Raw genomic sequence first — 24,420 nt, 5'->3', positions numbered from 1 at the left:
GAACCCCTCCCTGAGCAGAAAAAAACCAAGAGACACAAACATGGACAGTGAGAGAGAGAGAGAGACAAAGAAAACCTCAAAGAGAGAGGCAAGACACTGGTACAAGGCGTCGCCTACGCACATGAAGACAAAAGGTAGCCATTAATGTTTGACCTGCTGTGTTTACATAAACACAGAGAAGACCAGAACAGGGAAGACATCAAATTATCTCTGCATCTCAGTAATATGCCAGATGATATCTGATATTTGTCATTTTCCTTGTCTCTTGCCTCAGATTGAGTGCACACTAACCATGACGAGCAAAAGCTGACGGGACAGTCACAAAAATTCAAACAAAAAAAACAAATTTCACAGCAATATGTCAGTATTTATGGAGTAGAAATGCACAACATTGGACAAAAATGACTCAATCGAACACATTTTAGTGTGTGAATGTGAAGCTGTGTGCTTTCTTTGACTGTTTCTTGTCTCCCTGATGTTTTTTGACAGCATCATGTAGTTTTTTTTTTGTGTAATGTCTTCATGTTATTTTATTACATTTTGCAGGGTGACCTTGAAAAGGAGAACATGCTCTCAGCGGCCCTTTCCTGTTTTAAATTGAGGATGATGAGAATATTGATGATGATGTGGTTCCAGCTAAGTGATTTACTTGTATTTTATTGAATTATCTGAATCACGTGGTACCACGTCGGTTACATTGTCTGCCATCCACTGATGTGTTTGTGAGAGAAAATCAATTTTAAATATCTGCAGCTGTATTCAGAGGAGGTGGAAGTGGTGGTGGCCTGAGTGCTGAAGAGTCTTTCATTGAGAAAAGATAAGACTGTGCAAAAAAAATTGTTTTACCGTTTCCATTCTTCCGGGAGCCATCTGGTGGGAAGCTTGGATTCCCCACAAAACAAGCCCACGTTTGAATCATAACAGAGATGCGAGGGCACTTGTTTTATTCACAGACTGAGCAGCAGCCAACACTTGGCACAGGGTAGCATCCTTCTGAAAGAAGAGTGGAGAAAAGCTTGACCAGACCTGGACTCATGGTGGGTGGCCATCTGTCTTAAAAGAAAGCGAAGGAAGGAGACAGACAGAGAGAGAGCAGAGAGAAAGAGAAATTAACACAAGTTCCAAGCAGAGATGTTCTGTATATGAAAGTAATAAAAGCTGAAACAGTACATGACTAAGATGAGGATAATGATGCGATGGCAGTGATTTATAACAAAGCAAGATGAAATACATGCTGTCCAAGCAGCAGACTACAGTTTCAGGCCAGTTCAACACCAAATATTTCACATTTTGTTGTGAATTGTTGCTGTGTTAGGGGAAACAGGCCACAGTCATGGACAGGAAATAGTTATAATGAAGGTCCCTTTTCAGCCAAATGCACTTCAAAAAGTTGAAACACCATCATGTTGATATGCATGTCCATAGAAATGTGAACAGTCACTGAATACAGGTTCATAAAATATTTTCCTTGCATGTTGTAATTAGGGATAAAAAAAAAAGTTATACATAAATGTATATTACACATTTTTAAACAGCACTTTTAATGACGCTAAAAGACAAATACAAATCTGATAATATCAAAAACAAGCAAAATATAAAATGCATTTCATTAATGAGAAATGGGTTAAAGGTGGACAGGTCAGTGCAGTCTGTCTCCTCAATGCTCGGTCTTACAGGATGTTGGCATCAGAGGCAGCAGAAGGAGTTTGCCTCTTCTAGAAGGAGCTGTTACTCCAGCTGTTATTCTGGACTGAGAAGCAGAATAAATAGCGCCCTCTGGTGTAGTAAATACTAAAGATGATATATACAAAATGATAACTTGCTTGACTTCTCTAATTAGAAATGACCAAAGTTGATACATGAACATGATTTCACTCCAAGTCTAGCTTAAACACTATTACATGTCAAGTTTCTTGCATAAAAAGTAGAGATAACTCATAGGAAAAAAAGGCTTTAGATTTGTAGAGAAATACTCATCATCAGTCATTTTGTTGTCTCAAATTGTATTTATTTGAACATGTAATTTACAATTTACAAATGTTTAAAATAAAGACTCTCTCCAAAGGAAAACAAATGAACAAGCTGATATTGTTTTAGTTCTGGTAACAGGACTTCAGCAAAATGCAACCATCACTGAATGAGATGAGTTGACTTTGAAAAGTGATTTTCTCTTTCTCTCTGTAATATCAGCTAGGACATGTGCACGAGAACAACGTGAAAGCTAAAATGAACAGTATTATAAAGAAAAGAATGAGCACCTGAAGTTGATGGTAGCTTTACGGGTGATGTGTTGTTGCAGTACAACAGTTAACTGCTGGAGACCGAGACACAACCACAGCAGCAGCCACGAGCCCTGCAACCTTCAGAGAGGAAACGTACAATAGACAACATTTTGCAGACCAACTATATCAAAATAAAAGTGTAACAGGACAGGCCATGTGTCATTTTTATATACAGTCTAAGAAAATTGTTGAGCAGACCCATAAATATCTGCACATGTGCTGAAATAAACACATAAATAAAACATGTTCCGGTTTTAAAATGTCTTTGTACACCACTGACAGGAGGGATCGGTTCCTGTTAAAGAGCATTGGGCCTTTGACAGTTGACAGGGAAGTGTGACAATAATCTACACCAGTGATTTCCTGAGTCTGGGTCAGAGCCAACACATGAGTTGTGAGAGACTCTTTTTTTTTGGATCACCGAACAAAACCCTTTGCCTTCCCCTCACACATTTTTAAATAAAACATACAAACAATTAAGTCGTGATTCATTTATCAAACATGTCTCTCAGAAATGGCATGTTTATTGATTTAAAATAATATAAGGTGTTGCAGAAATGTCAGTAAAAACGATGTCATATTTGTGTTATAGTAAATAAGGTGTATTCAGACTGATGCTGTTGTCACAATTTTCTGGACTGTCAAACCAACCAAATACAACAATGTGTGAAAATAAAACAGACTTTATCAGCACATTTCATCAAGATTCCACACACATATCAAGAGCCACAGGGCAACATTTACTTCAAGCCATAAACTTGATTTAGATTACTGTTATTATTGTGGACAGGATGACTTTATTTTGTGTTTTCCGGATGTGTTTCAACCAACCCTCAAGTGTAGGCCAATGTCTTGTGATTATAACAGTTTCGGAATATTCACTCTGAGATGCTAAGTTGTGTGAACTCTCTGGTACTGTGGCGACGTCCTCCTCAGAATGACGCGGCCGCAGCAACTGTCACTGTGGTAAAACCTGTTCAACAAGAACAAATACACACACACCACTGTCTCAGGAGATATCCCATGTCTTTGCATTTACATGTCGATAAGGGCAATTCATTTTGAAATACACTGAAATGTATAGTGTATAATCCCACCTGGTTAATCGCAGCTCCGCGTCTATCTCCTCCAGAGTTTTCCCTTTGGTTTCTGGCAGCATAAAGTAAAAAAATACAGCAGCTGTGACAGCGGTGATCCCGTAGAGAAAAAACACCTTCGACAGACCGATCGCATCTGTTGAACAGAAATATGCTTTACTCTCTGATGACAATGATGTTTAAACAAACAAAAACAAACAAACAAACTAAATACTTGTGACTATGTGAACATATGCAACAATGTATTCACAAATCAAATAAACATTTGTGGTTTTTTTGTCCCTTCAGTGAGACAAATACCTAAATGTATGTACAGACAGCACAACACTTTTGTTTATTATGTCGGATGATTGGATTCTGTGTAGAGGTGTGCACACAGACGACATGTCATGTGTCACTCAGAAAGAGCACATGTGTTCAGATCTACAGTATTCTGTTCAGGGTTAGGGTTAGGCTCAACAAGCCATGCTAGTCAGTTAATATTTACAAAAGTGAAAATTACACAAGAGAAAGTTTTGTTTTATCACCCAAAACTTCTGCTTTCAGACATGAAAAAACATTCCCAACAGATTATCTGGAGGGCTTATAATGTCTGCAGATTCTCCCACCGGCTGCCTCGTCTTCTCTGCAGATAATGTCAGTAAGTCAGCTTATGAGATACTGCAGCAGCAAGAATGTGTCACCCAGACAAACAATCTCAAAGTAGGTGCTTATCCACATCACTGCACCACTAATTTCAGATCAGATGTTCTGCTACTGCCCACTGGCTCTGCAATGTGCCAGTAATGTGTCCAATAACAGCACACTGGGGATATTACACATGTACAAGCTCATTGGCAATTCAAACAAACTGTTTATGAAGCACAAATATATGCATTGCACGAGGCCCAGAGACATTTCTAATACTGACAGATGACAGCCTCAGTCCAAATAGCAACTCAGGCAATTCTGACCCACATGTGAAATAACATGAAGTGTAGCCACTTCTGTTTTGTAAGCCTATAAAATGAAACAGGAGATTTGGCACATGCACGTAGGATCCTGTTACTTTTCACGGAGACCAAAACAAAGTTAAAAGAAGATGAAAATGTTGGACTTGTATCTGCTGGACATTATTGTGCATACTATGAGCCCACTGATTGATCAGGCTCACATATTTACAAGCTACATATAAGTGCCGTTGCATCTACATTAGTCCACCTGTCTTTCCACTTTCTACATAACGTGTCACGTTGTTGTAATGGTATTGGAGTCAGTGATTGTACAGTAGTCCTTTTGGTTTGGACAGTGGCAGTGATTGGGGACGTTTGGATAGAAGGTTCTTTTAAAAAGAATAGGTTAGGGCAGCTCGTTTAAAATATGTTCTTAGTTTAATATTCAGAACCCTTTGTGAATGTGAAGAGCAGTGCACATTAAGCGTCCGTGTAATTATTGGTGCTCAGTGCTGAGAAACAGAGAGGTGGAGGAAGGAGGGGGGGGGATTGGTCAGTCGGTGTCACACAAAAACAGCTGATGATTGTTCTGTGTAAATGCAACAAAATACAATTAAGTACAGTGTGGCTTTGGAAAAAAGACTGCGGATCAATCACGTCATCAGGTAGTGAAATAGACAGTGAAAAATACTTCTCGGTGTCACAGAATCACTCTGGTTCATGAGATTATTGCGATGAACTACTGAACCTCTGCAATTACTCACGATTAAGTTACAAATGATTGTTTGACGGCACTAGTTTTAAGTTCTGTTGACTATTGTACTTGCCATATTCGACATACACAATTGCATTTTTTTTTAAAGACTGTAACCAGACAGGATCAACAGGAATTTTACAATGCGACTGTCATTGGTTTCTTTTGCTTTCACTTGGTATTGTTATTCCTGACTGCCAACTTCATAAGTAAACCTCTCCTAACAGGAACAGGGTTTTATGGGAACTCACCGACAACATTCAAGAAAGTGAACGTGACCAGCAGGTTGGCAGCCCAGTTGAAGCAGTTGGTGAATGCGAATGCCCTTCCTCTGACAGCAGTGGGAAATATCTCACTCAGGAGAAGCCAGGTCACTGGTCAAAGACAACAGTTCTTTAGTGTTTTTTGGTTTAAACTAGCAGTATAGTTGCATTTAAATAAATATTAACTCTCTGAGTGCAGCTTAAAATAAATACAAAATGAGTGAACACAAATCTGATGATTAAAGGTCCAGTCTGTAACATTTAGGTGGGTTTCTTGGCAGAAATGTAATCCCCTGTCCATAAGCATATTTGTGTAAGTGTCTGGTACCACCATAGTTCCTTGATGCACTTGAGAGAGGAAAGATTGAACAGAGGATTTGTTGCACTCTGCAGTTTCACAGTGACACGTCACTAATTCTTACACACTGGACCTTAAAATATCTCATTTAAAAAACAATGTATTGAATTATTATACAAACTTGGTCCAAATCCAACGGAGTACGCACTGACGACAGCCATCATACAAAGGAGAATCACCCAGTTCACCACTGAGCTGTGGATCGTGGGCGACACAGCAGGTTCCAGTGGCTTTTGTCCAACTTCAAATGACAGATTTTCATGACGTGTATTGTTATGGAAAAGCCTGAGGCTCTCATCGAGAGGTAAGTTAAAGACTGACTGATTTACAGCAGTTAACTGAGGTGGATCTGTTGTGTTCACAGAATTACAAGACGTCTTAGCATTCATTGGTGAATGTCCACAGAAGGCTCCAATGATTATCAGACCCAGGGCCATTACAGAGCATCCACTGATGAGCATCGGTCTCCTGCCCACTCTGTCTGAAAACACCATCGAGATCAGAGTTGCGATCACTTTGACCAACCCCAGGCCTGTGGATGCCAGAAGTGCTGCGTTGGTGCTCTGAAAGCCCACTGAGCTGAAGATGGTGGAGGCGTAGAATAAAATATTTGGCTGACCTGTGAACTGCTGAAAGAGCACTAGTCCGAGACCAATGACAGTCCGAGTCCTCATGTTGTCTTTACTCTGGAACAGGTACATGCTGTCACACTGAGCCCTCTTGCTGTCTTTGCTGGAGGTAAGTTTTGCGTCATCTACTTCTTGAGTTTCAGCGGGACTCATGAGGACTCTTTCAGTCTGACAGCAGTAGCTTACATCTTTCTTCATGCTGGACGAAAGGAACCACACAGAGAGCAGCTGAAGCAAAGTTGGCAATATAGCAAATCCAAACATCCACTTCCATCCTCTCCTGGAGTCAGAAAGGAGGTAATTCACAGCATATGCAACCAGGATCCCCACAGTAATCCCAGCTTCATACAGTATTACCATGAAGCCCCTACGGTCTGGACTAACCATCTCAGACACAAAGATGCAGCAGGACATGGAGGATATACACATGGCAAAGCCCACGGTTATCCTCCCAACCACTAATGCAGGGTAGGAACTGATGAGCAGGACCAGGCTGCCTGTCAGGATAAGGATGTTGCTGAGGAGGATGGCGTTCCTGCGTCCATGACGGTCAATCAGCCAGCCACCAATGGTAGAGGCTAACAGCGCTCCAAATAACAAAGAGCTGACCAGAGCCTCCTGCTGGACACACGAGAGACTGAACTCTGCCTTCAGCTGAAACAAGGCACCTGAGATTATGCCCAGCTCATAACCAAAGACCAGGCCCCCCAGAGTGGACACCACACTGGCCAATGGGAGGATGGAGGAACCTAGGGGTATGGAAACAAATGTAGATGAATGCTTTTCTATGTGATCGTCAATTCCACCATCAGCGATTACCAACATTAATTTGGGTATGGTTAATGGAGTTTGTATATTGTTCACTTGATTTGACATAGCTAAAATAAGGCATGAATTAGACCATATTACATGAATAATACCCAACACTCTCAATGCTGCTTTTAAACTGGCAGGGTGTTCATTGTGTGGTGCACTTTCAGTGACAGAATCTCATACTTTGATTGTTTTAATAATCATTTGTGTCAGAGTATTTTTAGTGCACTGTGTGTGATTTACACAAATAGCACACGAGTGTGTCTGTTTTTGTTGTGAGAATCTGCAAAGCAAAAATACAGGGTTGTTTGCCTCCAAGTTAAACACTGTAATACATGTGGGGATAATAATCATGATAAATCATCATAATTCAGTTGTGAGATAAAGCACAACACAATAATTGCAGGACTAATTATTCATAATTGCTATATACAAATGTACAATTAAATAAAACTGAGTCATTACTGTCAATAGAGTTTCGGTTCTTTTATTTATTTTTTATTTCAGGCACTTTTCAGTCCAGGAATAGTAAATCAACTGCAATCAACGACCTGTATCTAATCTCAGAAAAAAAACATTTGTAAATATTTGTAAATATAGATTTCATATTCCAGTTAGTATTTGTCACTCCAAGTCCTCTGCAGCTGTTTATCACCACACTACCCTTTGATGTGTAGCATCTTTTGACAAAATGCAAATGAGGCAGGCTGTTTTTTTTAATGGTAAATGCCGTCTCAGAGACTTCAACATAAAAAAAATGACTAAAACATATTACAATTATCAGATCTTCAAGGGATATTCATTCATACATCTGCTACCTAAATAGTTAAGTTTCTCTGAAAACACTACAGTGAATAGAACACTTGTTTACACACGGCTTACCCATTGCTTGTGTCCTGTTATGTGCATGTCAGTCACGCTGTGCAGAACTTGAAACGTTTCTTCAAGGACTTCATCTTTAAAATATAAGCAAAACACACAATAGTGACTGATAGTTGCCGTGGTGCCTTCCTGTTCTCCTGTTCTGACACCCACAGAGAGTCTCGTGTCCTGCTCAGAGAAAAGACAGTAGAGCCAACAAGTGTTTGTTGTTGCAGGACCATCACCATGACAACCCTTGAGACTGCCAGGATTTCATTAGGGTGTCCACTTCAGACTGAGCAAATTGCACATCTGTGTAGAGATCTGTTTTTATTTTTTTTAATTAAAATTCACTTGTGTTTATAAGTTAAACCCTTTAGTACTTAAACTGGTTTTACTGTTGGATGAAGAGAATAAATAAATGAACGTCTACCAATTTATCCTCCACATGAGGGTTGTGGGAAACTGGAATCCCAGCTGACGCAGGGTCCAGCAACACTGTGACCCTGATGTGGAGGATAAAGCGGTAGACAATGGATGGATGGATGATTTTAAAGTTCCAGTGCATAACTGCTTTCGTCCCTCGCTTTGGGGATTTCTGAAGAATTACTAAAACAGTAGCCAGCTGCTTGAAATGGTTCCACCATCTCACTTTACAGGCATAATTTTATTGTCGTGCCTCTGCCTTAAAACTAATCACACCCTGTGTGTGGCATGGGAATGTCACCAGGTGACACAACTTCAAAACACACACACACAGTACATACAGTGCTCCCTGTCTCTTCCCATGCCTCAGGTGGCACTGTCCGCCTGTGTATGTCACTTGCTCCCTGCGTGAACTCCCCAGAACACAAAAAGTTTGGTGAGGGAACACAAAAAGTATTGTGAGGGAACACAAAGTTTGGCGAGGGAACGCAAAAAGTATTGTGAGGGAACACAAAGTTTGGCGAGGGAACGCAAAAAGTATTGTGAGTGAAAGCAAAAGTTTGGTCTAAAAATATCCCCTAACCCTATCAGGGCTCATTATGAATGTAACAAACATATGTTCATGTTTAAAAGCTACATGGTGCAGCTTTAATGTTGTGGCTCAGTGTAGGATTACATGGAGCACGGGTGCAGCATCTATTAGTGTTGCTGTTTTCATTAGTTTTAAACTTTCTCTCTCTCATACTCACAAAGACGATGTCCGGCAGAAAGTTATTGAGGCTGTACCTGTTTGCAACGGAACGTACAGATGCAGCACTCCCTCCACCCATCTGTCCCTGCTAATATCACAACAGTCCGGAGCTGTGAGGAGCCTCTTCAGTCGCCGTTGACTTCTGCACATCAATCTGCTACTGTGTCAAAAAACAACAACATATAGACTCACCGCTAAAGCTGGGGGGATTAGCCAAATTAAGACGCTCCTCTCAAACTCCACTGGCTCCTCTTCAGGAAGTTTGAGCTACGTGGCAGCCGTATCATGTTGCAAAGGGAGGAAAGTTGTTGCCTAAAGGAGGTTTTGACGCCAGAGGTCGACATCTGCTGAGCAGCATAGTGCAGATTCTATCATGTTCATAGTAACAGCAGCAATAATAACAACACAGTTAAAGTAGTATTGTTGTCCTTAATTACGCAGAACGGTAACACTTTCCCTCAGTGAAAACAACTTCATGACCCATTTCATGCGAACAATTCTTATCTCATCATTATTTAAAATAATAATATTAAAAGGCGTGTTCCATCTTCACACGATGTTATCAAGAATGCTTCAAAAAGAACAAGGAAGGAGTGTAATTCATCTGTAAAAGAACGCATGCCAACAGTTACAGTAGTACGTCTCATGTGTAGTGAACTGTCAAAACCAGTAGGAGGCAGTAGTGCGCCTAAATAGCTGTAAACCGTCGTAAAAAGAAGAAGAAGAAGGAAGGAAGGAAGGAAACATGGTTCTGAATCACAGTATGGCGGTGCCAGAGTTACTGAGTAAAGCAGAGTTAATAAAACAGGGAGCAGAAGCGCGGGTGTACCGGGTACAGTTTCTCGGGAAACCGGCCATAGTGAAAGAAAGGTTTCCGAAACGATATAGACACCCGGTGCTGGACGAGAAGCTGACGCACCGCAGGGCGGTGCAGGAGGTTCGCTCCATTCTGCGCTGCCGCAGAGCAGGTGGGTTTTAACCACGACACGACTAACTCAACAGGAGCTAAATCAGCTAACTAACCAACGTTGTGTTGTTTTATGTTCATAAACACGTTTACAACCACCATTAACTGGTTTCTTCAAATCTCACTCGGGGTCAGAAATGACAAGTACCATAATAACTATGGTTGTCAATAGTTGTATATGGCTCTACAGTAAGACACAAGTCACCACGTATTTGTATTCGTGAAATCCCATATTGTCACTATTTTAGAACTGGGAACTGAAATGATTTGCACTATTAAGGCCACAAGAGGGCAGGATACACTTATACTTTGTACTGCTGATCAGCATCAGAGCCTCATTCTTACAGTGGATGTTGTCTGTTTTTCCACAGGTGTTGAAATAATTGTTTTTCAGGATATATAACAATATGAACATGGATTATTCTGCATTGATGTATTGACAGCACATAATCAGTTACAACCTCATAACATTGCTTCTTGATTTTCCAGGTTGTAAGATAAGTAATAGGTGGATACAGGAAGTTGGTATTTATACTCCATATTCAGACTGTATTGTGCATCGTGATACATTGTGAAATCAGATCGAACTTGAAATGATAACTGCAAATGAAATGTAATCCTAAAACCAGGGAAGGTGAAGAGCCACAGAGCTCCATTGTTTTCAAAAACACATTTTACTTCTTTACCGTCAACTCACACACTTTAGTTAATTTCGTCTGAGTTTCACACACACACACACACACGGTGCTCCTGATGTGGATTAATCTGCTGCTCAGTTTCTCTTTTTTTATGACACAAAGTCAAGTGGCACATCCCTTTTATGAAATGAATGGAACTTCATAAAAATTCAACAGCATATAATATCTATGAGACATTCATATAGATTTTCATCTGTAAAAGTTGGCACGAGGCTGAGTGACACAAATGCAGCACGTCAGTTGTAAATACACATCACATCTGCTACGATCCACTCGTAGCAGTTTTGGAGCAACTAAACAGAGAAATATGGAAATGCTGTCAGTTCCGTTTGAGCTTGAAAACTGAGAAGTGATGAACAAGTTTCCCACAGTTCACTTTCTAATTGACTCAGTTATCATTGTCATCATTTACTTTGAGTTTCACCTAATCATCGAGTTGTAGTCTTACTTACATGGATCATTGCATTGTTGGTATTGGACTTTTACTATGTTTTTCAATAGTAACACAACATAGGAGGAGCCCATCCTTATTTGTTGACACTATAACTTAAGTTTATAGTAACCACTGTCTTTGGAGCCATACATTGTGATTAATCAGTCTCCTTTAACTTCTCTCCTCAGGCATATCTGCCCCTGTCGTCTACTTTGTGGACTACACCTCCAACTGTATTTTCATGGAGGAAATTCTGGGTTCATCGACTGTGCGTGACTACATCACCTCCACTCAGCAGTCGGATTCCTGTCAGGAACAGAAGCTAGAGCAGCTCGCTGAGCGGATCGGCCAGGTTCTGGCCAAAATGCATGATGAGGACGTCATCCACGGAGACCTGACCACCTCCAACGTGCTGTTGAGACATGGTCAGGAGGACAAAGTGTCTGACCTTGTCCTCATTGACTTTGGCTTGAGTTACATCTCTGCTCTGCCAGAAGATAAGGGGGTGGACTTGTACGTTTTGGAGAAGGCTTTCCTCAGTACCCATCCCAACACAGAGGCTCTGTTCCAGAAGCTGCTGAAGAGTTACACACTCTCATCCAAGAAGTCGTCAGCAGTCATCAAAAAGCTTGATGAGGTTCGGTTAAGAGGGAGGAAGAGGTCCATGGTGGGATGATGATCCAACATCCTAAAATCTAAAAATGTATTTGTGCATATAAAAAAATAAATGTTTTGTCATAAAGCTTTTGCTTCTAATGATGGACTGTAATGAGGGTGGCACTTTTCATGACTTTCACTGACTATATCTCAAAAAGTGCACCAGGAATATATTACTGAATTCTAACAGTCGAGTCAAACTTCAAACTATTATTTAAAAAAACAAAACCCTATCATTATGCAGTGTGTGAATGCAGAATTGTTTAAAAGGTGCAGTGTGTAACATTTGATTTCCTGGCAGAAATTCATTTTACTTATCATAAATATGTCTCCAAGTGTATAATAGTCAGTCAGTCATCATCTACCGCTTTATCCTCCACCAGAGGGTCGCGGGGGGTGCTGTGCCAATCTCAGCTACATCAGGCGATAGGCGGGGTACACCCTGGACAGTTCGCCAGTCCATCGCAGGGCCACACACAACTAGAGACAAACAACCATTCACTCTCACACTCACTCCTACGGTCAATCTAGAGTGTCCAATTCACCTAATCCCACATTGCATGTTTTTGGACTGTGGGAGGAAGCCGGAGAACCCGGAGAGAACCCATGCACACACGGGGAGAACATGCAAACTCCATGCAGAAAGGCCCTTGTTCCAACTGGGGCTCGAACCCGGGTCTTCTCGCTGCAAGGCGAGAGTACTAACTACTACATCACCGTGTGACCCACGGCAGCAAGTATTATGCCAAATTAAACAGTAAAAACAACAGACACACGTTAAAGTTACAAACAACTGATCAATTCTTTTTCAAGTCTTAGAAGTATAAGTATGATCTGAGCAAGTAACATTTTGTGTTTTGTTCGATACAGCACAAAGACACGGTAATAATCCTGGCGGTTTATGGTGAAGGAATCTTCAGATTTATGAGGCAGACCATAAAAAAACAAGGAGTGACTAACTGAGGCAGAAGGAGAACAAAGGGTAACACTTTACAATAACAATGTTGTAATGGTATGGTTTTAACTTTGTAAAAGGGGGCAACATTATGGTAATACCATCCAATTTTTAAAAACAATTCCCAGCTTGTTAATAACAATGGTATTAAGCTGATAATCGTACAGTAATACCATGTTATTTCCAAAGTATTATCAAGTTTATGGCTTGGTCATGAGAATTACTATGGCCCACCATCAATGTAATATCGCCACATGAAAATGTTTGTGAATCGAATGAATTGCCATAAATTTGAAATTCATCTTACCTTATGTCCCACACACTCTCTACTACTTATTACCTTTACTTTTTGATTATTCTCGGATGGTATTACCATTATATTACTTCCCTGTAACAATTGAAAATATATTACCAAACTGTTAGTGAACAAAGAATAAACCAGGTAGAACTGAAACATGATGATAAAGAGTCGTCAGTCTGCTGCTTGTCACATCTATTGTTGGACTGACTCTGCCTCTTATATTTGTGTCTTTACTTTTTCCTTCTGTACATGAACTCGTTCTTGTGAGTCAAAGTGAATGAAACATTTGCCTTTTAAACAAAAGAAATTTTCAAAGAAATAATCAAACAGATAGTACAGTAAATCACTTTGGCTTACAAAGGCATTTGACCAATGATTAATAAACATATTTCCCCATTAAACAAAATGAAAAAATATTAAAAGAAGTATCACAAAAAGCTCTTCCATATCATTTTGATTAATACATCTAAGGTCTGACACTGTATGGGTTCATTTTCTAAACTGAAACTTTACAGTCATATCTTAAAGACACTCCATAATATCATGTTTGGCAGAAATGTAAACGGACTTCAAGTCATAATGTAGAAATGTGTCATTATCAGATTTACTACATCATTGTACTTAACATGACTCTTATAATTTACCTTTTTAAAGACACATTGGGCATTGGAAGGCTTATCAGTAAACTATTCACTCACAACTGACAAACAGTGTAAATACTGTAATGAAGATTACTGTAATAAAACGTTCTTATTGTTAAAAATAAAGATTTTACTCATTAATTATTCTGAATGTTGTTAGAGCATGAATGCTATGTTGATGCGCAAAGTTTGGAAAGAGACTATAGACAAAACGCCCAATTTCTTTTCATGTGACACATTAAAAGTGTAAAAAAAAAGAAAATAAATCTGACTGTAATATTTAGGCATTATAGCTGGAGTCTCAGCTGAAGTCTCGGTTGGTGAGGATCAAGGGGGCCACCAGTGTCCAGATGTACAGAGTCAGACACACCCAGCTAGAGGAGATCTTCACCCACACTGCTGGCCACTTGCTGGTAACAGTATAATCTGCCTCAGGACTGTCAGGAAAACACAGCCAAAGGTGGGAGAAAAATCATTTCATCTACAATGAGGTTGACCTTCACCAGAGGAATTTTAGTCTGTGTATTTCACAAGAAATGTACCTAGTTTTTAAGTCTGGAGATTCAGCGATAATGTTACAACAACAACCCAAATAACTTGCACACAAAGCTTGAACATTTGCCCTTAAAACTTGGGTGAAATAGATAGTCTTAAATTTGACATTTTGATGTTAAAACTGATTGAAAAGCAATAGAAGAAGGACACCAACTGTGTTTTTCTTGTTCCTCATAAGCCTTGCTTTCACTTTGGCCCAATTCACACCAGGCATTAAAGTGATAGTTGTTTTTAGTTTTTTTTTCCAACAGCCTGTTTTCTGTGCTTTTTTTTTTAAAAAATGTGACACTACAACTTTCCTACTCTCAGTGAACTAGAAAAATAGCAGAGATGACAGACAAGAGAGGTGTTTAATGACTGCAATAATAGATGGGACGCTGCAATAAAACACCTTTTCATAACACACTTTTTGAACTTTAATATGACATAAACATCTCATTATTCTTATGTATTCAGTTGTGAACGTGTAACTTCACTTATAAATGTTGCTAAATTCAACAAAATGTACCTTTAAAGTATTTTCAGCAACTACATAAGCTGTTCAAATAGAACAGAACTGGTCTTATCTATTATGTGGTGTCGTTATTTTATAAAAGGGAAGTTACTTGGAAAGAGTTTATGAAGATAAATCTTCTTCACTTCATCAAGTTAATGATTATTAGAAACCTATTTGCTGATAAGTCAGGTATGTTTACCTCTTTAATGTGAGCACTGAACTGAAAAGTATGTAGTTAGAGTGTTAGGGCAGTGTGTACTAACCTGTACCAGTTGGTGAGGGTCATCATGATGTACAGTGAGGCCAGGAAGAGCATGAAGTGGAAGAAGGAGTAGCTGTACTGAACCAGGTCCTGCTCATTATCCTCCACCCGCCTGGGTCCACTCAACTCCTCTGAGAGGTCGGGGCTGCTGCCGCTCTCAGCCAGGATGGCTGAGTCTTTGGAGGCCATGGTCAGCTTGTTCACTTGACTGGTGCTGGATGAACGAATGCTGTGGGCAAAATAGGGTCGAATGGAAAATGACAGTTTTATTTAAAGAACCTACAGCACAGCGCAGTAACAGGTAACAAACGTATACAGATATCGCTACAGAGGATCTTTATGAAATGAGGAAAGGCCAAAAATTGGATTTCTATCTACACCTGTTTTCTTTTGCATATATTGTCTTTTGTTGAGGTAGGTGATCCACTGTAACGACCGCAAAAGGGAGAAGCCAAAAGAACAAAAGGTGTCTTATTTTCTTGACTTAAGTTCCTTTTTTATTTTACATCTGTGCTTGTGTCTTGTTTCAGTTTTCTTGTTTTTTTTCCCATTATTTGGAAATTGGAAAGCCATTCAATATTACTGTATAATGATGATTACAAACTTTGTTAATTTAAACTTTGTTGAGCACTTTTCTAGGGTTAGATGGTGCTTTACAAGAATCCTATATATGCATCCTTGACCCAAGCTTTACACCATTCTTTACCATTAAAAATTTAAATTCATGGTAATTCATATTTTTAAGTTCTCATCCTCAAATTTAATTTTAATATGTTGATGGTGTTATACACGTTACATTAAATTATGTTTGTATAATGTGTTAACTAACTTTAATTAGAATTATGTTTTCATTCATATAAAATTGTGAATTAGAATATATGTAATTGTGTTTAGGTAACCTGCAAACCTTTTGTAATGCCAATTAATGTCATTTTGTACACTTGTATGAAGCAGTAATATCAGTTACCAACTATAATTTTTCGTGTATGTCATCCTGGGGCAGTGACCCTACCTGGAGTAGAGGATGCACAGCACAAATATGACAAGCCCCACAATACTCTGAGCATCCCACCACTGCAGGTATGGAGAGTTGAGGACAGGTTCATCTGTGCCAATGATCACCACAGCTGTCTGGTTCTCCATCTCCAGAGGAGTCAGTGTGGGAGCTGCGATCTGTTGGAAGATACTCAGCAGGCTGGGGTTGCACGCTCGGTCTGAGAGCAGGAGGGGGAAAAAAAGCAGAGTTTTAATCTATAGATCAGTGTGTTGGATGAAGGAGGCCGACATGTTCTTCACGCTCACCACAAGACAGGGCATCATGACAGTGGCTTGAAAAATCACCTAAAACCATTTCAAATGAATTGTGATGCTCTTTATCTGGACTTACTGAGTCAGTCAACAACAACACATGACTCTGCACCAATGCTCTTTGAGCAGAACAACAACAGCACCCTTAGTGTGATCAAAGTTTTGTGTCACACAACCAAAAAAACAGCCTCACCAGGCTCATTCGTCATGGCAGACCAGGTCAGAAACATGGTGTACAGGGTGATCATGGAGGACTGTAGAAGACCTGAACGTGGCTGGGATTCCTGGGGACGAACAGATAGAATAGTCAGAAATGTTTGAATGCACAAGATTTACTTCCTACACTTGCATGTTGAGTTCACAGTGGAATATACTGTTTTGAATGGTAGAAAGAAAAACCTCTGAATCTCTAAAGAAAAAGTCAAATCAGAAGCAAGAGAGAGGTGATTAGGAATATATTAGTCTGTTGAAACATAAGCAGCAGACGTTGTTGTCCATCGCAAAGTGGTTCTCAAAGTGGAGCACAGAGTCACTGATAATGACTACATCAAATCCGAGTCAGGTCAGTTAGTAACAGATACGCCAGTGAATCAGTCAATTTGGTTGAAAACTACATGGTTGGTCATGTTTATTCCAATACTGTGGGGACCACAGACACTGATTTTATTTATTTGTTTGTTCCACAAGACTTAGGTCATGAGGAGAATTTTGAAACCAAACAATAATTATAGTTTCAAACAGACTCAGTCTCTCATTGGAGTGAAACAATATGCACATATGCAAATTCTGGCCTATTGCATAACTACCGTCTTCATAGTACATTTGCCACTACCTGAAACATAATTTATTTTCTGAACTGTAACTATAGAACCATTAGTGAATGTTTCTGTGTGAGTTTAACGTTGTATATTGTTACAGCGAGTGAATAAAGTGGCTCGTTGTAGCAGTCATTTGCTTAATGAGACACAAAAGGCAGCAGAAGATCAACATCAGCAACAGAGAACTGTAATCCTTAATAGTAGGACTACAGTATTCTATGGCCTATGTAAAATATTACCATGAACACCACAGATGTTCATGTATGTCACGGGAATTATAGAATTGCTTTAGTGTCAATGCTTGACTGAATGTTTGCTGCAGAGCAGTCTGTACCTGTACTTTGGGCAGCACAGAGATAACCGAGGCCACTATGCAGAACAACATGTTGAAGCTGATGAAGAACTTGTTGATGAAGCATCCATCAGGCTTAGTGTAGAAGATGAAGAACAGTACAACTGCAGTCAACGACAGTATGTAGTTGAGCACTGTAACCACCAGCAGAGCTGAAAACACAAGCCAGAGATGGGACAGATTGATTAGGTCATTTTCAGCTGTGACTGTATGGGTTTATATACAGTCTGTTACTGAGGCACAGTGCCACTGACCTGCATACCAAACTCTGGAGCTGCTAGTCTCCATCCTGTCCACCCAGGACTCATTCCACGAGTGGGCAAAGTCCACCAGCAACACCAGCTGAATCAGAATGAAACAGAAAGCTCCAGCAGAGCCCACCACAAACCACGCTACACAAAACAGACGCATTGGGTTATTATTATTACTCAACTGTCAGAAATGATCAAATCTATATGTTGGATGTCATGATCGGAGTTGAAAACAGTTTAAAATATAAAGCTCTTACCGAAGGTAAAAGGCCCATCTGGAATGTAAAAGGCGCCAACTGTGACTGCGACCAAGGCAGCAAACTTAAAGAACCAAAATCTGAAAATAGATTAACCGACAGTTATTAGTACAGAAGACACATCAGCAATAAAAAAGTATGAATATATAGATGTAGCTATATATATCAGAGATGACACTTGATTATGAAATGGCTGAAAACACGAGACGTTCATACAGCAAAGTGTGACACAATATCGATTTGACGAGAAGTTTGGGTTCGGGGGAACCCCGATGCCCTGACGGAACGTTCGCCGCTGGTTACATGAGGGACTCCTGGGAGAAGTGGAGGGTCGTGTGCCTGGCGATTCTTTCCGTGGAGGACATCGAAGATGTCTACTTATTCGGAACCATGATAACAGGCTATCTGCTGATTGGATTAGGCATGGCTCTGATGTATCGGAAAATTCTGAAGATGGTGACAGCAGTCAAAAGCCCCACGAGGCTGCCCAATATGATTGATGGGGTGGGCAGAGCTGTCAGCACTCAGACTGTGGTTACTAACCGCAACATGGATAACATCTTGGAGAGGCTTTCGGCTTTGCAACAGCGAATGGACCGACTTGGAGACCAGAATGGACAAACTCAAAGTTGAGTCTATTGGAATGCGACTACTCGCCCTAACCCAAACAGTCATCATTACTTAATCTGTGTTTCGGACCCTGTGGCACCAGTCTCGGACAAGGCCGTTGCTGGAACAACTCTCCCAGGAGATCGCTGCAGTGAGATGCTCTGTATTCCGCCCTCCCTTCCTTCAATCACCAGGTGTCCGTACACCTGATGATTGTTGACTCTGTCTGGGACCCGATCAAGGACGTCTCTATGGCAACCTGCTATGTTATCGCATCCCACGAACTGAACTGAGACACTGATTGTGAGCTAGGCAAAGCGAAGTCTCCAGGCTTATACACACACGCGCTCTCATGGACACAAACACACATGCACATATACTACACATCCCTCTACCCCCATCCCACGCCTTCGCCGCTTTTCTCCCCCCTGGGAGAAAAGTCTGGCATACTTATATTATTTCAGCAGGACCCTAAAAATGTAATATTTCAGGCATGGGTTAACTTAACTCTTTCGTGTGTGAATACACAGCTCCCTTGTCTAATTTTCCAAATAATATCCTACCTTAAGAGCTAATGTGAGGATAACATAATTATTGTTGGTTAGACCAAGTGACTTGACTGCTGGTGCATTTTTAAACATTATGAACCATCCATGATTAGAAAAGCACTGTGGCTGCAGCTGTACTAAAGGATCTCAAGGCATAAAATGTGACTGAAGGACAAAGGCCAACTCCTGTATAACATGTTGTATAACTTTAACACCTCTGGCCTTGTGACCCAAAGACTCAGGCTGGTTGATCATTTTCTTTCAGCTCATCACAAGCAGTACATCTCTTTATATACTCAAGTTAAAAGAAAGAAGAAGAAGTGAATCAGAAGGACGTTAGATGAACTCATTGGCTGCCATTGACTGCTATAGACGTCAATTCGGCCACTGCTCTGAAAATGGCTGGCAGCCAATGACGTCGTTTAGAAAGACAAACCCACCATAGACATCATGTTGTTTGTAATAATCCTTACCCGTTGTGAATGGCAGCACGGGGGTCTCTGCTGTTCTTGATATTAATCGTGAGGATGGAAAAGCCCAAGAACCACATGCTCATTCCAAAGCAGACACGGTACAGAGCCTTGTAGCCCACAAACATTTCACAGTTGACGTCAGCGTGCAGGCCGGGGATAGAAGAGCCGGCACCTTCTTTACAGAAGCCTGGGATCTACAACAAATCAAATTTGCAAACTATAAACAACAAGATGAAGATTGTTTTAGCTTAAATTAAGAATTTTCTCATAGTGGTTCTTGTCACCATGAGAGCAGACATGCAAGTCCAGGAAGAAAATCAACATTTTTAGCTCAAGGAGACATGGGCACTGCTGGTCTACTACTGCCTTGTTTGGTCAGTTTGTGTTACTAAAGTCAATGAGAACAAATGATTTCAAACACAAACGTCACATTTAGTAACTGGTAGAAAGAAGCTGTGGGTCAACAACTCCTTCACGTTGGGATGTAAAATCACATATTTTCACTTTGGACTTTGATGTGATAGAGTAAGCAGTTTGCCTAAATTTAGTTTCAAGGCAGAAAAGGCTGTGGAAACAGTGGCAGACATATTCCCCATGTCATAGACTTAAGCATGCACTGATTTTATTTGGAAAGGTTTCAATTCTTTACAAGAGAAGGACAGTTGTGGTCTATTCCTCTCACTCACTGTTGTATTCATCATTTCTGCTACTTTTCCAGTGAAATGAACATGGAGAATGTGTCACTTGCATAATTTCTAAAAGTCCTCTTTTATTCACTAAATCTGTTTCCATTGCGCTTATTCGCATTAAACTTTTATGAATACACCTACTTTTTCACCTTTCATTTAACTTTCTATGTTCCCACTTAACAATGGAAAACCTAGCTATTGTGTCACTACCTTACACAACCACACTTCAAAAGACCTGAACTATCTCCCTAACTACTAAGATATAAAATAAATACTTCTCTGTGATGTTCTGTTTGCAATTCAATGAATTAAGAACTACAATTTGGATTCAGCTCTGACCTAAAAGCATGCGTTACATCTCATTACAGAATTAGAGAGCATACAGCTCTACATGATCCACTCATACTCTTTTTAGCTGCTCATCCACACCCGGCGACAGCATAATGCACGCCACAATGGTCCCAAGCAGCAGGATGGCGGCATAGATGATTCTGGTCACAGTGGAGTTTCTGCTGTTTGGACAGCAGCTGCACATCAGACATGTTGCACTGCTGCACAGACATGGCACCTAGGACAAAGAACAATTCACACATAACATAACAAATGTGTTGTGACACACAGGCACACACCACATGCTAGGGCTGAAATATTTTGATTATTTTGACAGGACTTGCGATATGATTCATGATATCAGAGGCATTCAAGGTCATTTTTACATCACTATTTTAAAAAACAAACAAACACACATTTAAAACGGTGACACTAGCACTCTTGCCTCTGTGGTAAATGTCTATTGTCGGGATAATCATGTATGGAGAAATCTGTAAATACTTTATGATGAATGACATCAAAATGCTGTCTGGCTAAGTGACATACGGTTCAAAAAGAAATAACTGAGTGGAGTCAAGAGACACATGCTCAGATTTTGTCAACAAGTTAATACCCAAGCCGGGCCAGACAAGGCCAGCTTAGTGCTACGACAGTCTAGGCCTTGGTAATGGATGTCATGGTAATGAGTGCCAGATAAGAGCACAAGACCACTCAGCTCATGCTTTGCCATGAAGCAAAGCCTGAATATTTGTTCATTAGCATAGAAAGTAAAAAGACTTGGTCTTCATTTTGCCTGAACATTGCTTATTTCTATTACTGACAGATGAAAACAGATGGAGCTGAAATATTTTTTATTATTATTATTTACGATCGCTGTTAAACAAATTTATTAGACCTATCATAAAAATGAGAAAACATGAATATTTTAGAAATCATTCAAAAGTTTTTGTTAAAACTAAAAATGTTATTTATTTGGCAAACAACAAACTGAATTCACAACTATACAACTATAATTTGTCTTAATCAAGAACTAATACTATTTTTATTGTAAAACAGTACATTTGAAAATTGATGGATAACAATAATTATTATATTTTAGCATTAAAAATATAATTTTGGTTAAAGAGCTTGTGTATTAACATTACAGAAACATAAACCCAACATATTTGCTGGTCACGCCTTGTAGGGATGTTTGTTTGTTTGTTTGTTTTTATTTTCAAAATGACTGTCTGTAAATGTGATACATGTAGGTCTGCAACAAATACATATTTGCATTACTGATTTATTGTCAATTATTTTCCTCAATTAATCAAGTAGTTGTTTAGTCCATAATAAAGTAAAATTAGTAAATAGACTAAGTTTGCATGATATTTATTTATTTTTCTCTCTTTTTACTTCCTCTCAAGCTGATTAATCAATGATCAAGTTGACTATCATTGAAGTAATCAATTAATGAATTGTTGCAGCCCTTTGACAAAAAAGTGATTCTTTCTCTATTCACAATTACTCGATTAATCAATCATTAATCAATAACTAAATTAATTGTGAACTATTTTGGTGGTTAGTTTGATTGTTGTTGTTTTTTAAAAGAACCGAAACGAGTTCTCTGATTTTCCAGTTCCTTAAATGTGAATATTTTCTGGTTTCTTTGCTACAACTTTTGGTCAGGTGTGTGGACAAAACAAGACTTTTGAGGACAACATCATTTCCACGTTGAGAAACACTGATCAACATTTTCTGGACCAAGAGGTGACTCGATAATGAAAACAATTAGTTAGTTAGTTAGTTGCAGCCCTAATACACATGCATTTTCTATCACAAATCATATCATATCTATTCTCATGCTGCATCAACCATGAAACTCAGGTACAGGCAGAGATCATTTTATATACAGTATGTATATGCACGTGTGTGTTTTGGCCTTTTTTTATCTCTGATAATATAGTGAATCGTGATCATTTTGGTGAGAAAAATTGTGACAGTAAATTGTAAATAATAGCTGAAAGTGTTTGTGGCTCTCCAGCAGACTAAGCCTCTTATCGTCTTGTGGTAACTGTTCTATCCTCTCCATCCTTCTAGTCATAATACAGTATATACACTTCTTTTGTAGTCCACTGCTTCCATCTGTGTCCACTATGTTGACGGAAAGTCTGGTTTGTCGTTGGCTCTGTACCGTTAATCCAATTAATCACGTGTAAGCAGATGACTGAGTGTGTAATGATTAACCCTTTGCTTTACTGTGTCTTCTTCACGTTTACCAGATACATCACTTGCATGTTAACAATAGTATTACAATAAGTGTGCTGGATTTTAAAGGCGCCTCAAAGTCAGTCACAGTTACAAAAGTGAAAGCACACGTTATTCAAAGTATACAGAGAGGACATTGTGTCAATGCAAAAGCTCTGCTACACGTGTGTGTGTGGAGAGAGATAATCTCATGTACGTGTCTCCGTGATCGATTTAAATCAAGGGTAGCTGCCTGTAACTGTTCACCCTTGTTTACCTGCCGCGCACTCGCTCTTTCTAAAGTCAAATTAAACATTCTGACGCACTTATATTATTTGCAAAATCACGTACTTACCCAACTCACGCAGGACAAGGCTCCCAGTACAGCTCCCATAACTGTCCGGTTCAACTACAACGATAAACTGTCAGTCAGTCAGTGGATACACACACACGTCTTCCTCCTCCTCCTCTGTGTCTCTCTCGCACACACACACACACACGGCTCGTGCGCGACAAGCTAAGTGACGTCATTACGACGCCAACCTGTTATTGCTGTAAACTCATAATAGGTGTCTCCTTCTTTTGTTGTTTCTTTTCTATTTCTTTATTTATGTAACATTTTCCAGTTATCCGTTACTGTATCTGTTGTTGAAGGCGTACCTTTCTGCTGTTCTGTATATCATATAAAGTTATCAATAAAGTTTGGGGTTTTTTGAAGAAAAAAAGGGTAGGTATCCACTTACCAATAACCGATATTATGTGGAGAAAACTTTTTTGGGGGAAGATTTAAAGAAGGACATTGATACTTCTCGTACCTTCTTTAACGGAGACCAGGTTTTCTGGTTTTGTGAACACACTCGTCACATGTGACGATGCATCATTTATTCTGGACTTTACCTATGATGACTATGTACTCAAAGGGTTATTTTATTTGACCGAGATTTTCTGAATAAATAAAGACCACCAGTTATTACAACGTCTTACCTCTCTAATCCGCCAGAGGGAGTAGTTGTCATATGCACTTGTTCATTTGTTTTACTTTATTTGTAACCCTAAGCTTATTAACTTATTATGAAACAGTTCTTGTATTACTTATTTATAGATTTTATTTATTGAAGTGTTTTAATAAAAAGAAGGGTATTATTATTGTTATTATTATTATTATTATTATTATCATTATTATTATTATTATTAATAATAATAATAATAATAATAATAACAATAATAATAATAATAATAATGATATTACTATCATTATTATTGTTGTTGTTATCATTATTATTAATAAATAGGCCCAATCAATTTCTAAACATTCTACTCTTTTTTCTTTTTTTTTCTCAAAACCATCTTGTACTATTTTTTCAAAATAAAATGCCTAATGAGGCTTCACATTGTGATGCGAGTTTTCTTTTTTGTTGTTTTGGCCTA

General features: G+C 39.3%; 3 protein-coding genes across 6 annotated transcripts; 1 reads left to right on the top strand and 2 right to left on the bottom strand.

Annotated features, from left to right (window-relative positions):
- Positions 1-2,788: 2,788 nt before the first annotated feature.
- Positions 2,789-9,789, bottom strand: slc2a10 (solute carrier family 2 member 10). Of its 4 annotated transcripts, none has more exons than XM_044025064.1 (6): positions 9,165-9,789; positions 8,011-8,084; positions 5,808-7,064; positions 5,317-5,439; positions 3,380-3,515; positions 2,789-3,255 (listed from the first exon to the last, which is right to left on the bottom strand). In XM_044025064.1, exons 2-6 carry the CDS (start codon positions 8,012-8,014, stop codon positions 3,174-3,176), a joined length of 1,602 nt encoding a protein of 533 aa, XP_043880999.1. In that variant the 5' UTR covers positions 8,015-8,084; positions 9,165-9,789; the 3' UTR covers positions 2,789-3,173. The 4 variants fall into 4 exon arrangements, with proteins under 4 accessions (XP_043880999.1, XP_043880997.1, XP_043880998.1 ...); XM_044025062.1 differs by having other exon boundaries at positions 8,011-8,178; positions 9,202-9,789; XM_044025063.1 differs by having other exon boundaries at positions 9,202-9,789.
- Positions 9,790-9,890: 101 nt separating this feature from the next.
- tp53rk (TP53 regulating kinase) lies at positions 9,891-12,315 on the top strand. The gene is made up of 2 exons (XM_044024424.1): positions 9,891-10,134; positions 11,453-12,315. The coding sequence occupies exons 1-2, from the start codon at positions 9,912-9,914 to the stop codon at positions 11,938-11,940; spliced, it is 711 nt and encodes a 236-aa protein (XP_043880359.1). The 5' UTR covers positions 9,891-9,911; the 3' UTR covers positions 11,941-12,315.
- A 383-nt stretch (positions 12,316-12,698) lies between these two features.
- On the bottom strand, positions 12,699-23,464 carry si:ch73-267c23.10 (serine incorporator 1). The gene is made up of 10 exons (XM_044024908.1): positions 23,348-23,464; positions 20,843-21,004; positions 19,748-19,941; positions 18,118-18,197; positions 17,864-18,001; positions 17,592-17,761; positions 16,633-16,723; positions 16,144-16,345; positions 15,133-15,360; positions 12,699-14,255 (listed from the first exon to the last, which is right to left on the bottom strand). The coding sequence occupies exons 1-10, from the start codon at positions 23,384-23,386 to the stop codon at positions 14,120-14,122; spliced, it is 1,440 nt and encodes a 479-aa protein (XP_043880843.1). The 5' UTR covers positions 23,387-23,464; the 3' UTR covers positions 12,699-14,119.
- Between the last annotated feature and the right edge of the window lie 956 nt (positions 23,465-24,420).

Source organism: Solea senegalensis, linkage group LG4 (assembly GCF_019176455.1).
Source record: "Solea senegalensis isolate Sse05_10M linkage group LG4, IFAPA_SoseM_1, whole genome shotgun sequence".
Taxonomy (NCBI): domain Eukaryota; kingdom Metazoa; phylum Chordata; class Actinopteri; order Pleuronectiformes; family Soleidae; genus Solea; species Solea senegalensis.
This window is presented reverse-complemented; position numbering and strand designations above follow the sequence as displayed.

Bases quoted from the DNA above. Each gene is read 5' to 3' on its own strand.
- tp53rk (XM_044024424.1), top strand. From the start codon at position 9,912: ATGGTTCTGAATCACAGTATGGCGGTGCCAGAGTTACTGAGTAAAGCA. The intron at 10,135-11,452 runs GTGGGTTTTAAC...TTCTCTCCTCAG, and splicing joins TCTGCGCTGCCGCAGAGCAG to GCATATCTGCCCCTGTCGTC.
- slc2a10 (XM_044025064.1), bottom strand. The intron at 5,440-5,807 runs GTTTGTATAATA...GTCTTTGACCAG, and splicing joins CTCCGTTGGATTTGGACCAA to TGACCTGGCTTCTCCTGAGT. The intron at 3,516-5,316 runs GTGAGTTCCCAT...TCTGTTCAACAG, and splicing joins CACTTTCTTGAATGTTGTCG to ATGCGATCGGTCTGTCGAAG.
- si:ch73-267c23.10 (XM_044024908.1), bottom strand. From the start codon at position 23,386: ATGGGAGCTGTACTGGGAGCCTTGTCCTGCGTGAGTTGG. The intron at 18,198-19,747 runs GTAAGGATTATT...ATCTATTTTCAG, and splicing joins CGTGCTGCCATTCACAACGG to ATTTTGGTTCTTTAAGTTTG. The intron at 16,346-16,632 runs GTGAGGCTGTTT...TCCTGCTCTCAG, and splicing joins TGCCATGACGAATGAGCCTG to ACCGAGCGTGCAACCCCAGC.